A 14,156-nucleotide genomic window follows, 5' to 3' on the forward strand; every position below is an offset into this window, starting at 1 on the left:
TGAATTAGGTTTTTTTTGTAAGTTTAAAGTCATCATACTATGGTCAAAACAATTACTCACACCAATTTTCGTGCATTTCATCTGTGTTTTGTATTTTGATAATTGTTTTCTTTACCTGCAGCTGTCCAACATACAATAACCTTCCACAAGGATGCTACGCGACAAAGAAAGCTGGCGAGTGTTGTTCTACTGTACAGTGTGATACTGGTTCCTTCCTAACATCCACAAATAACCTCAATACGATCGGTAACGGTGGTATGATATCCATACAAAACCCCAGCAAGCCACAGATCGCGCCAACACTACCCTCAGGTGGCAAACCTCAGCCCGGCACAGGAGGCACTGGTTTCACTGCTCCCACACTAAGTATGATCAAATAAGTTTTAAAGCTTGAATTACAGAGTCTCACTGACACATGATTTTTTTGAAGAATGTAAATCTTGTATGCCTATGTGTATATAGAAGCATTGGCTTGTTAAAAGGTATGAGAGATACATTGAACTTTGGATAAAGAAAAGAAGCTTTCATTTTAAAGTGTAATACTCCTCAATTTTAAAGTTTTTCCAATTTTATAATGAAAAAGTACATAATTTGATCACTGTAGTAAGCATTTTCTTGATGGTTGTAGTTGATTGACAATAGATGCTTTTCGCTGGTTGAACATGATATGATGTTTAAAGAGCAATGATCTGTAAAGAAATCTCCAACTAAAGTGTCTCCCAAACATCTTTGATTGTAGGTGGATGTCTTTACAAGGGTAAAATGTACATCCAGGACCAGAGATGGGAAGATGATTGTAATTACTCCTGCCAGTGTACTGACGCCAAGACTGGCTACTACAGCTGTACCCAGAGGTAAACAACTAAGTCTAAATGTTTCACTTCCAAAGGATAATGCCCTTTCTATAGATAGAAAACAAACCTTTTACCTATATATTATGAAATCTTAGGCATAAGTTGTGTCATATTACAGTAAAATTGGTCAAAACTGGCCCTTGTTAGATCCAGATCTCTGTGTACTCCGGACTAATTGTATGGCTGTTTCCTTAATTGACTTGTAATTAAAACCTATATAATCCAGAAACCTGGCTGTACAGTCAAACATGCTGGCCATTGTGATATCCAGGGTCTCTTTCCTGATATTTTCTTTCAGATTGTATCCACAGTTTATAGGTCTATATGGTCTGGAAACATATCATTTATTATTGTAATAGGCTAATATAACCTGCAAAGTGCTACTTAGAAAAATCAAGTAATTTTGAATTTTTTTTCAAGGTGTCCAACCTACCAAAATCTGCCAATGGGCTGCCACATGTCCCTTGATCCTGATGATTCCTGCTGTCAGAAGCCAGTCTGTAATGACCCAAGCACACCTCTCATTCCATCCTTCCAACAGGGCAACATTGGACACGGCATCGTGAAGCCCCCAAGTGTCGTTGACTTGTACAACAACACATATAACACTATACATTACATACACATCTTTACCAGTAATGTGGTCGCCCCAACGGCACCCTCTGTCACAAGCAGACCTGGAGTGGGTAAGCAGTTTATTATCCCCCGAAGTTGGGCGGGGGATATACAAATGGGCTCTGTCCGTCCGTACGTCTGTCCGTCCGTACGAATGGTTTCCGGAGCATAACTCTAAAACCAGAAGAGATTTTTCCACAAAACTTCATACACACATTAGTCTTATGGTCTAGTAGTGCCTTTTGCTATTTTTAGGTTTTCATTTTTTGCATTTTTTCCGTAACCATGGAAACATTGCTGAAAATATCATATTTTTGTACCAGGTTCGTTTCCGGAGCATTACTCTAAAACCAGAAGAGATATTTCCACGAAACTTCATAGACACATTGGTCTTATGGTCTAGTAGTGCCTTTTGCTATTTTAAGGTTTTCACTTTTTGTACTTTTTCCTGTAACCATGGAAACATTGCTGAAAATGGCAGATTTTTGTGTAAGAATCGTTTCTGTAGCACAACTCTAAAACCAGCAGAGATATTTCCATGAAACTTCATAGACACATTGTTTTTATGGTCTAGTAGTGCCTTTTGCTATTTTTAGGTTTTCACTTTTTGTACTTTTCCGTAACCATGGAAACATTGTTGAAAATATCATTTTTTTGTACCAGGTTCGTTTCCGCAGCATAACTGGAAAACCGGTTGAGATGTATGCACGGAACTCCATAGACACATTGGTCTTATGGTCTAGTAGTGCCTTTTGCTATTTTAAGGTTTTCACTTTTTGGACTTTTTTCTGGAACCATGGAAACATTGATGAAAATGGCAGATTTTTGTGTAAGAATCGTTTCCGGAGCACAACTCTAAAACCAGCAGAGATATTTCCATGAAACTTCATAGACACATTGTTCTTATGGTCTAGTAGTGCCTTTTGCTATTTTTAGGTTTTCACTTTTTGTGCTTTTTTCTGTAACCATAGAAACATTGCTGAAAATATCATATTTTTGTAGCAGGTTCATTTCCGGAGCATAACTCTAAAACCAGCAGAGATATTTCCATGAAACTTCATAGACACATTCTTTTTATGGTCTAGTAGTACCTTTTGCTATTTTTAGGTTTTCATTTTTTGCACTTTTTCCGTTACCATGGAAACATTGCTGAAAATATCATGGTAAATGGTAAATGTTACTTTGCAAAACTCCACTCATCTTTGTGTATATAGTCTAATATAAATGTCAAGGCTGTATACCTGATTCAACAATTGCAGCCCCGCTCTACTTGAATTATACTCCATCATTCTTTAGCTCAACTTCCTTTTTCCTGTTTTTTGTCATACACATAAGTCTCCACAATCAAACTTACTTCAGCTTTGATATCTCCATTGGCGGGGGATCTGAATGACTATGTCCTTGTTAGTTATACCAATCTGACATCACTTGGTACCAGTTCATTCATGATCTCATTTGGCTCGATGAAAGTTATATGATCTGAAACTATGTAATACCTTATCTAAATTTGGCATTCTCAAATTATATCATTTGCTTGATTACTCAAACTCTAATATGGTTAAATCTCCCAAAATTGAACAGTTATTAAAAAAAATGCAATGTCTGTGTGTACTTATTTTAGTGGTTCAGAATTTTCAAAGTATTTGTCCCATTGAATGATTATTCCAAAAACAACAGATTTCTTAGTTTATATTTTTATGGTTCCATAGCATCCACGTAAACAACAAAAGTTGGTACACAGCAACTATTTTATGTAGGTAACGATTTTATATAAACACCAAATTATACAACTGTGTAGATCGTAATCATTCTACTTTCCAGGTTACTGTCTGTATAAGGGCCAGCAGCAAAACCAGGGAGACACTTGGCAGGATGGCTGTGATTACAACTGTGTGTGTGAGGATGCCTCCATAGGCAAGTGGAGATGTACTGAAAGGTGAGCTGAGCAGGGGAAATTTCTGGTGTTAAGGCCATTTGATAAGTGGAGTGATGTTCTATTATCAAGATATTGGCCAACTTTTAGATTTTCTTTGTTGGTTGGCTTCCATAGACTCAACTAGGATTAAGTTTCCTGATTATATCTTTAAAGGATGCAAGATCTCCTACCATACAACGACGAAATTTTCAGATTAATAAGGGCGAAGTGGTAACACATACATGAAAATATAAGAAAAAATCCAATCTTCAAAATTCAATCCTACATACTGACAGCTTCATTTTTGCGGTTGTTTTTTTGTACCATATGAATCAGCATGAATGTGATCCGCATGAATGTGATCTGATGTACGTAATCTTCATCTGGTATAACCTCAGTGCTATTGCTCTTTATTTGCAAGCGTTCAAGTGATTTGGACATCTTTTCAATATAATCAGCTGACCAAAAACCGGAATATCTGTTAGGGGAATAATTTCTTTCTTCTCAAATGGGCTTTGGGACAAGCATATAGTGTGAATATATTCTCAGAATATTCGGCGCTGTTTTTTTTTTTTTTTTTATAAATTGCGCTTTTTAACATTGCATAATTAATGGTTACTGAAACATGTGACTGCGCCCTTTAAAGCCTTGCCTTCAGTCATATTATGTTACAAAAATGGTCCATGAAGAAAATGTTCCTTGAATTTTTTTTGTTATTTGAGTCTTTTTGGATAAATAAATTCTACTGTTTGTCATTCTTATTTGATAATGTGATACATAACAGTGAAACTTCTACTTGAGTGAACCTTGTCTTTATATTTTGATAGGTGCCGAAAGTATCCCAATCTACCTGCCCAGTTCTGTCACCTGGTGCCTGATCCTCAGGATTCTTGCTGTTCAGTGCCTTTCTGTGACTTCACACCAACTATCAACTCCTTCAATGGCTCTGCTGCTCCCATTACTGTTGCTCAGACCCCACGTCCGATCATAACCACCCCAGTACCCACTGCTCCCAGGCCAAGTAAGTTTAATGCTGATACCTCAATTACTTCAATTTAAACCCAAAAATATTTTGACAATTTTTGCATCAAGAAATTTAGATAATCAAATGGTTTTTAGTTTGTACAACTTCAACTCCTTCTCCAGAAAAAAAGGAGGGGGCTTACAGGTCAAGGGGCGCTAATTACGGTAGTATGTTTTTATATGCCTTCAAAATAAGGAAACAGTATATTAGCACGAAACCTTCAGAAAAATATTAGATTTCCCCATAGGATTAATTTGTTGTTGAAGGAAAGTAGGACTCCTTACCGAGTTTTAAGACCTTAAAATATTGTATTTGCTGAAGTTAAAATTATGTAGCCTTGTTTATGAACCTCTCGCCTGTAGTTTGAGACCTAGAAGTATTTTATACACTGAAGTTAAAAGTAACATAGCCTTGTCTATGAACCTCTTTTCTTTTCAGAGGTGTGTGTCTACAATGGTAAACAATATGCCCAGGGCCAGTTGTGGTACGATGGTTGTCAGTACAAGTGTACCTGTGATGATGCTGAACACGGATTCTTCAGGTGTACTAACAGGTAAGTGTTCTCTTGGTTCTGTCCAGTGTCCAAACTTGATTATGTATTCTTTGAATTGAAATGTGACCATAAATTGATATATTTCTTCTCAAACTTTAAGATTCTCTAAGTGAATAAGAAAAAGGCTGGAATTGCATTTCCTCATTACAGAGTTATATGCCCTTACATGTAGGTATTGATTGTGACATCATGCGTTTGGGAGCATAATGTCATATTTTTCAGAGAAAACCAAAATAATGACTTTACAATGGATACCTATCCACAAGGGAGGGAGGGGGGTCCATTTTCAAATGTCTGTAATTTCAGTGTGTTATCTTCATTCTAATAAACCATAACTAAGATCATACATGTTTGTTATGCTACAGATGTCCAGAGTACAAAAATGTACCTGAATCATGCACAATGGTGAAGGATGCCCAGGATCCAGCCTGTTGTGAAGTACCCTACTGTAACTTCCAGACCACGTCCAGCTCCCAGACCGGACAAGGTGTGGTACCATCACTACCCCCAGGCTCCTTCCAGGGTCAGAGTCCAGATCAGACCAACCCTAACATAGGTATGATGTCTTTATTGCGCACTCTAGATTACTCCCACAGACCCCTCTACACTTTAATTGAAACCAATGAGTGTGATTGAAATTGTATAAAAAGTTAAAACTGATATACAATATGTGAAATATCATTCATTCATTCAATACATTAAATTTGACTTGTAATAAGGGAAGATAACTGCACATCACACTTGGTTTGTTATAGACTAAATGTTGTAATAAGGGGAGATAACTGCATATCACACTTGGTGTGTTATAGGCTAAACGTTGTAATAAGGGGATATAACTGCACGTTACACTTGGTTTGAATCATTAAGGGGAGATAACTACATCACACTGGTTTGTTATAGGCTTCTGTTTGTACAAGGGAAAACAATACCTACAAGGCCAGACATGGTTGGATGGATGTGAGTACAGCTGTAATTGTCAGGATGCCACACGCGGACTCTACACCTGTAACGACAGGTAAAGTCACCAGCAATTTCATATCTAGATATCTTTATCAAAATAGGATGTAAAATAAACTGGACATGCTTAAGTGTTGAAAATATTGTGTTTAGCCTAGGAATAAACCTATTGTGTTCTTTCTTTCTTCTGATGATACAATTCTTTGATAATTCTTGTCCAGATTTATGAGTATATTTGGTTGAAGATGCTTTTTAAATTTCAATGAGAATATAGAGATTATAGGTGTTGTTTTATTAATTTTTGATGCAACGACCTGTATTGAATTTCAAAACCAAATCTGTGCAATATCTACATCATATGAAGATTCTTTAATTTGAATTGAACATATGATTACAGATGTCCTCGTTACGGCAGCATCCCTTACCCCTGTAAATTGGTGACAGACTACCGTCAGCCATGCTGTAAGATTCCAGACTGTCAGTTTGCTGGTGCTCTTGGACAGATTACTGGCACTATTACTCCAGCGCCATTCCCTGGTGTTAGCAACGCCCCAACCCCAGGGGTACCAGGACAGCCAGGTCAACCAACTCCATCTCCAATGCTAAGTATGTGCCCTGTCTCTATTCTGTCTTTGCATATTACAGAGTTATCTCCCTTGCAGGTAGGTATCAATTATGATGTCATTATTTAAAGAATAAAAAATATGTTGTTTTCTCAGAAAAAGATTACCGTATTTTCCGGACAATAAACCGCACCTGTGTTAAGCCGCAGAGGCCTTTTTACGATTTTTTCAGGTTTTGTACACGTATAAGACGCACCGTTAGATAAGCCGCACCCAAAAGTTAGGCCCATGCACCCACGTAACCATCTGTGTATACGATCAGAAACATGTTTCTGATACGATCGATCTCTATTGAAGTATACGGTCATGAAAACTGTCTGTAAACTTGTACTGTAAATATATAACAAATAAAACTCACTATGATGTAAATATCTTTAGCAAAATGGACTTGGTCATGTTTCTGTTCGTTGTTTATTCTGCCATTACGTAAGCCAACTTGTGTGTAAACAAACATGGCGGCCGTACGAATTCACGCTTACTCTCTCTCTTTTATATTTCAGCATGCCGGTTAAAATACTTTCTTCTCTATTTTGATATATTTCGCATATTTATTATATTGATGTGTAAAGGATGTATTATCAAGGCTTGTATCATTAACCTAAAACTGATTTTGTTTAGAGTGTTCTTGGTCAATTTGCCATCCCATGATGCAATTCACCGAAGCCTTATTTTTGTAAACGTCTGGATATTATTTCGTGGTGTTTGCCGCTACAAAGATCGATTAAATGATTTTAATATGACTGTGCGATGTTTTACACTTGGTATAATGTTCTAAATTACATGTGATTTACGTGTAAACACTTGATTGCTGATTATTTTATTAAAATCTCGGCGACAGGATTCCGGGAAATTCCCCTGTTGACCGACATATGTGAAACACGTGTGCAAGTTTGAGTTCATGCTTACTCTCGCTCATATTTCAGTACGCCGGTAAAATACTTTCTTCGGTAACGTTATGCATAGGAATGGATTATATATCTTTTTGATATATTTTATGTATTTAATATATCTTTGTGAAAAGAGTTACTGTATTTATCGACTTCGTTTAGAGTGTTGGGTATCCCATGATGCAATTCACCGAACCTTATTTTTGTAAACTTCCAGATTATGACCTCGTGGTATTTGCCGCTGCATAGATCGATAAAATGAGGTTTTATAGACTGTTTGATGCTGATAACATTGCTCTAATGTTCTATATAACATGTAAAACACGCGAATCAACTTGATTGCTGAATATTTCATTGAAATCACAGCGACAGGATTCCGAGAAATACATATGTATAACACGTGTGCAAGTTAGCAGTCATTCAGAAGAGCGTTTTTGCACACACATAATATCTAAATAATATATTTAACTTATTGTTTGATATTTGATGATTTTTGACGTTTTAGTTATTATTTTCTTGGTAACAATCCTGCAGCAAATCGATAGCGAAATCAGTCCGCCATTTTGTTGTGACTGTAAACAACTACGCTTCAGTCGGACGATTTTCCGTGAATTAAACAATTTTACAATTGAACATGTATCTGGTACATTATTATTTGTATCTTTATTATATATTCATCACATATTTTATCTTTTAAACACTTTTACAGTGATTTGGTCGATGTATAACTTACCAAAACTGGCGTGTAAAACTAACGATTTTCACATGTGAATCACGATGTAATAATGCAAAAACATCGTCAGATTTTGGTTTTCATCCATGGATAAGCCGCATTGGTGCACAAGCTGCACTACCGATTTTCAGGGGGAAAAGTCGCGGCTTATACTCCGGAAAGTATGGTACGTTACACTCATAAACATGATGTAACGAACAGTACTACCTGCAAGGGTAGATAACTCTAATATGCAAATACAGAATACAGGATCATTTTGTTTGAAACTATTGATAGTGTTGTTGTGTACATTGTTGCATCCACTCACTTTCAAAATTATACAAAAGAACACCAAAATACTGTATCAATGTTCTCACACTGATCTCTTCCAAACTTTTGTTGGCTCTAAAATCATCATAAATGTTTCAAATTGATTCACAATTTTTAGTCATCATAACTTTCATTTAATATCTCTTGTTTTTAGTATACTGTATTTCCCCTATTAAGAGCGCCTCCTCTAATAAGCGCGCCCCCACGTTTTTTGCTGAAAAAAATCAACTAATTTCATACAATTTTTGTGCCAGATTGTGACGATTTGTCTTTGCAGACGCTAAAACAATACTGTTTCACATCAATCTGATGCTTAAAGGATTTGTGCAGTCAAAAATGATAATTTCAGTTTATGCTGGAAATGGATTTATTAGCACTTCTGTATTTCTTATGAAACATATAACATTAATATTGACAAATTCCACGTCATTATTTAGTATTTTAATTGATACTGTTGTAATAACAAATCGTTGATCAATACGATTATGCAGGTACAACATGTATGCTCTACCCATATCCGAGTCAAAGTCACGCACATTTAACAAATGAACTACATAACCACTGTGGAGGTGATAAAAATGATTTTTTAGGCAAGACAATTCACCTAATAAGGTAAAAACACTACTGTCAGAGCGATTAGAGCAGTTCTAAACATATGTAGCATTACTTTACGACCAAGGGACAGGGTTCGGCATACAAGATGTTCGACCACAATGTGTAATGGGGGACAGCGATTGAGTTTGAACATTTCACAGGCATTTCAACACCATGGGCTATTCTGGCATATCACAGAAAGCCTAACTGGTCTAATTTGAGTAATTTCCATTAGAACTGGGTTTTTTCCCGTTATATGTACACATTTTAATGTTCTCTTAGACTGAATTGTCCCTTTAAAGAGACGCTGAACATTTGTTTTAAATTGCAGACTACTGCCTGTACAAGGGAGTTAAATACTACCAGGACCAAACATGGGATGATGGATGTGACAAGAGATGCCGATGTGACGACTCATCCAAGGGTCTATATGTCTGTGATACCAGGTCTGGTGATCTTTATGTCTTGTTGATTATTTTCAGTAAAAATAGATCACAATTTTTTTTATCCCTCCATCAATGTGTCTCATTACGTCCCATTCAGATTTCATATGGAGGCGAGGGTATTTATATCTTAGAGATTTGGATAAGAAAAACGGAATTTAGTAACACGTTATTAACAGAGTAATATTTGTTATCAAATTGAAATGTGAATATTTTGGCTTTTAATACAAAAACATGTATTTAATATTAGTATGTATGTGGTTGTTATTTAGGTGTGCATCATATGCTGCCAACCTGCCAGCCGAGTGTCACATGGTAGTGAGCCCCACCGACAGCTGTTGTCGTGAACCAAAGTGTGACATCCCAGCGTCTCTGAAGAACATCACTGGTACAATTCGACCTGACATGATCCCAACACTAGCTCCACCTGGTGTCTTCACAGGCTCTGCCAACACTCCTACACCCATGCCAAACATCGGCCCCAATCCTGTCGCCACACCGGCACCAAAACCCCTCAGTAGGTCGTTTTGACTTTTTAAACATGTTTGTGAATTTATTTTTTGTTTTCTTTATTGAAAGATGAAATGTTGAACCATTATAAAAATGAGTTATGAATCACTGCAATCAACTTTAAAAGATTGTGGTTTTAATGAAGTACAGATCTTGTTAAATATACATACATATTCCTTATTAAAAAGCAATTCTGTAATATCCGATGGGACTACTGTATTTCATGTTGCACAGGATACCTGATAATGTTTGTGCGGGACTATTGTTTCTATTGGTGATGAAATGACGCTTAAAGATGATATCCCGCATTATTAACGTCATTTCAGCGAGAAGATTACAAAGATTACGTTCCATCACCACAGGAGGTACTAGTCCCGCACAAACATTATCGGGCATCAGGTGATACATAAATTATCCATCCATATCTAATGTATCCTCTCTTATCTTTATTATCAGACTACTGCGAATATAAAGGTGCCAAGTATAACCAGGGTCAGACCTGGGACGATGCCTGTGATTTCACCTGTCAGTGTACAGATGCCAGTACAGGCAACTATAGATGTACTGAAAAGTAAGTCTCAGAACCGTCCGCTTTAAACAAACTAGCATGCAGATCATATTAACCTCGTGACTAATTTGATTACGGTAAATCACATGCAAAAGAAACTTGGATTTAAATACATTTCACCGCATATGACGAAAGTTTTCTTTAAACAATTAAATAAAAATCTTCATTCATTCTATATCTTTGAATTACAACAAATCGTTTTTTATATTGGATCTGGATTAGACAAGGGTCAGTTTCAACAAGTTATATATAAGTGTTTTCGATACAGTATATGTATCATGTTGAAAATTGTAGAGAAAAATAGAGTTTCTATTTTGTTTCAGATGTCCAAAGTATGGAACACTTCCTCCACAGTGCTACTTACAGAAAGACCCAGCCAATCCATGCTGTTCTAAGCCTGAATGTACCTTCAACCCATCTGTAAACCAGATCAATGGCCAGGTAACAACCCAGGCTCCAGCACCAGGACAGACCAACGCACCAACACCATATCCAGGCTACAAACCCACACCAGGTCCCTACCCATCCCCAGCTCTACCTAAAGGTAAGTTCTGTACCAAGACTACAAACCCACACCAAGTCTCTACCCATCCCCAGCTCTACCTAAAGGTAAGTTCTGTACCCAGACTACAAACCCACACCAAGTCTCTACCCATCCCCAGCTCTACCTAAAGGTAAGTTCTGTACCCAGACTACAAACCCACACCAAGTCTCTACCCATCCCCAGCTCTACCTAAAGGTAAGTTCTGTACCCAGACTACAAACCCACACCAGGTCCCTACCCATCCCCAGCTCTACCTAAAGGTAAGTTCTGTACCCAGACTACAAACCCACACCAGGTCCCTACCCATTCCCAGCTCTACCTAAAGGTAAGTTCTGTACCCAGACTACAAACCCACACCAAGTCTCTACCCATCCCCAGCTCTACCTAAAGGTAAGTTCTGTACCCAGAGTACAAACCCACACCAGGTCCCTACCCATCCCCAGCTCTACCTAAAGGTAAGTTCTGTACCCAGACTACAAACCCACACCAAGTCTCTACCCATCCCCAGCTCTACCTAAAGGTAAGTTCTGTACCCAGACTACAAACCCACACCAAGTCTCTACCCATCCCCAGCTCTACCTAAAGGTAAGTTCTGTACCCAGAGTACAAACCCACACCAGATCCCTACCCATCCCCAGCTCTACCTAAAGGTAAGTTCTGTACCTAGACTACAAACCCACACCAGGTCCCTACCCATCCCCAGCTCTACCTATTTAGGTAAGATATGTAAAAGATACAAACCCGACCATGCATATGTCGGCACTCTTAGCTCTCAGTAAAGGAAACTCCTTCACTTGCCATGCTTGAAAGTAACAACTTAAATATCTTAACAAAGCAATTTTTGATGTTTTTATGTGCAAGTCAAATTTTAAGATATATTTCATTTATGAATAACACTTTAAGTACATGCCAGTTGCGATTTTTGTTTCAGATGTTTGCGAGTACAAGGGAAAGAGCTATACTCAGGGACAAACTTGGTATGATGGCTGTGAATATATCTGCAACTGTGAAAACGCACCAGCTGGAGTTTACAGATGTAGCCGCAGGTAATATCATGATATTATTTAAATAGTGCAACTTGGTTTTTTTTTTTACAAATTTTTGCCTTTGGGACATTCTCAGGTACATGGAAACAAAAACCAGCAATTTAAAATCCATCTGGAACTTCTTGATATGATAGAGATTTCACATAGTTTTTGTTTCTATTTACCTGAGGGTGGCCAAAAGGTGCAAATTTTTATAAACAAGAGACATTTTTATTGTTTAAATTATACATTTTTTCTCCCACTGGAGGATGATTGTTTGTAAAAAAATATCATAATACACTATTAAAACAAATACTATTAAGAAGAACTAATGATTGCATAGGAGATACCAAATTCAATAAGGACCAATTTAGACGAAAATCTAAATGGAACCATCTCCTTATTGTTGTTAAAAGTTGATATGGTTCTGCTTATTCAGTGTGAGAATGTAAGATAAATTACACATGAAGAAAAAATTGCTCAAATATTATACATTATATGATATCTTCCTAATCAGTAAATGACAGTGGCAATTAATATGGCGTTAATTTAATCAAACAGCGTTGTTGGATATTGATGGTGAATTTCCAAATTAACATTGTACTAATACCTATTATTCAGATGTGCACAGTACCAACAATCAGCTGGTTGTACACTTATCCAGGATCCTAAAGATCCTCTCTGCTGTCAGGTGCCAAAGTGTGATATCCCACCCCAGTACAACAATGTGACAGGATATGTTCCTATCCCAACTCCACCCCCAGGGGTCATCACAGGAGGCTCTGTCACACAAGTACCAACCCCCGCCCCAGGACAACAACCCACACTGACTCCCGGAGGGAACCCAACACCAGCTCCAGGAGTAAATCCAACTCCAGGCCCAAGTAAGTGCAACCACTCAAGTCAGTGAGGGTCATGTATTTGACTTGAATAGAAATATCAAGTCTGCCTTTAGAGTATACTGAAAGCATACTTATTTTAGCACTCTTAGTGCTGTCTTTGAAGTGCTAATTTATCTGCAGAAAGTTCTCATTAACCTCTAAGAGGAGCAGGACAGGATGAATCTTGTCCCTTAAACTGATTCTGATTTAAGGTTCTTACAGCGCCGTTACAATAAGCGTACGTGTGACGGCCAGTCTAGTAGGTGGTTCGCTTGATTGGTAGCTAGTCAGGTTGCATGGTAGCTAGTCAGTTTGCCAACGACATTCAATAAGCTGTGTAAGCACGGCTCTCATTGGCTGTCGCTTCAATGTAGGGGCGGAGCTAAAACAGTTGAAAATGTCTGTCGTCGATTACTACATAAAATGATCGGCATCGTAAGCTTCATAACGTAAAAAGGTTACACAAATACATTTTAATTACCTCATCTAAATCAGCGCTAATCAGTGAAGTACGTATGGAAAGAGCTACTGTTATAGCGGAAAAGTCAGTCAGAAATTGTACGGAAAGGAAATCTCCTGCTTCTGACTAATTATAACTTTACTGCAAGGTGTGTGAAACCAAATCGGGTACAATGTACAGTACAACCAACCATCGTGTCTTGTCAGAATATATTCCGATAAAACATGGCTTTGACACATACCTGGATGTTAGTAGGAGATCCTATTCCAGCTGTATGCGTAGATTTTTTTTGAGTTTGTCACCAGTATTTAATCAGAGAGATGCATTTAAATCTAATGTTGACAATTTCTCGGCTAAAATCAACCTACATTTTGTAAACTACCGCCGCGCATGCGCCAACGTCCGAGAACATTACCCTGAATATGAATCAAATTAAATTATAAATATTTAGGCAATGCATTCAAACTCAAAGTCTACAACTAGAATAACATCCCCTACTACATGTAACATCCAGGTATGTATCAAAACCGTGTTTGATCGGAATATATTCTGATAAGACATAATCTATTGTCAGCCGTACCTGATTTGTTTTTCCACACCAAACGGACCTTACAGCGGAAAAGTCAATCAGAAGGTACAACAGTATCTAACGTTAGATTCG

At 37.5% G+C, this 14,156-nt stretch overlaps 1 protein-coding gene across 1 annotated transcript in view; it reads left to right on the forward strand.

Annotated features, from left to right (window-relative positions):
* The window catches only part of LOC138315349 (uncharacterized), a 68,456-nt gene that overhangs the window by 18,682 nt on the left and 35,618 nt on the right, over nt 1-14,156 (forward strand). The window contains exons 17-31 of the mRNA XM_069256305.1: nt 122-366; nt 740-854; nt 1,275-1,540; nt 3,291-3,405; nt 4,212-4,405; nt 4,847-4,961; nt 5,327-5,517; nt 5,862-5,976; nt 6,316-6,524; nt 9,396-9,510; nt 9,780-10,024; nt 10,474-10,588; nt 10,909-11,129; nt 12,061-12,175; nt 12,776-13,038. Coding sequence (XP_069112406.1) covers nt 122-366; nt 740-854; nt 1,275-1,540; nt 3,291-3,405; nt 4,212-4,405; nt 4,847-4,961; nt 5,327-5,517; nt 5,862-5,976; nt 6,316-6,524; nt 9,396-9,510; nt 9,780-10,024; nt 10,474-10,588; nt 10,909-11,129; nt 12,061-12,175; nt 12,776-13,038 — 2,639 coding nt within the window. The remainder of the gene's footprint in view (nt 1-121; nt 367-739; nt 855-1,274; nt 1,541-3,290; nt 3,406-4,211; nt 4,406-4,846; nt 4,962-5,326; nt 5,518-5,861; nt 5,977-6,315; nt 6,525-9,395; nt 9,511-9,779; nt 10,025-10,473; nt 10,589-10,908; nt 11,130-12,060; nt 12,176-12,775; nt 13,039-14,156) is intronic.

This window comes from Argopecten irradians, chromosome 2 (genome assembly GCF_041381155.1).
Source record: "Argopecten irradians isolate NY chromosome 2, Ai_NY, whole genome shotgun sequence".
Taxonomy (NCBI): Eukaryota; Metazoa; Mollusca; class Bivalvia; order Pectinida; family Pectinidae; genus Argopecten; species Argopecten irradians.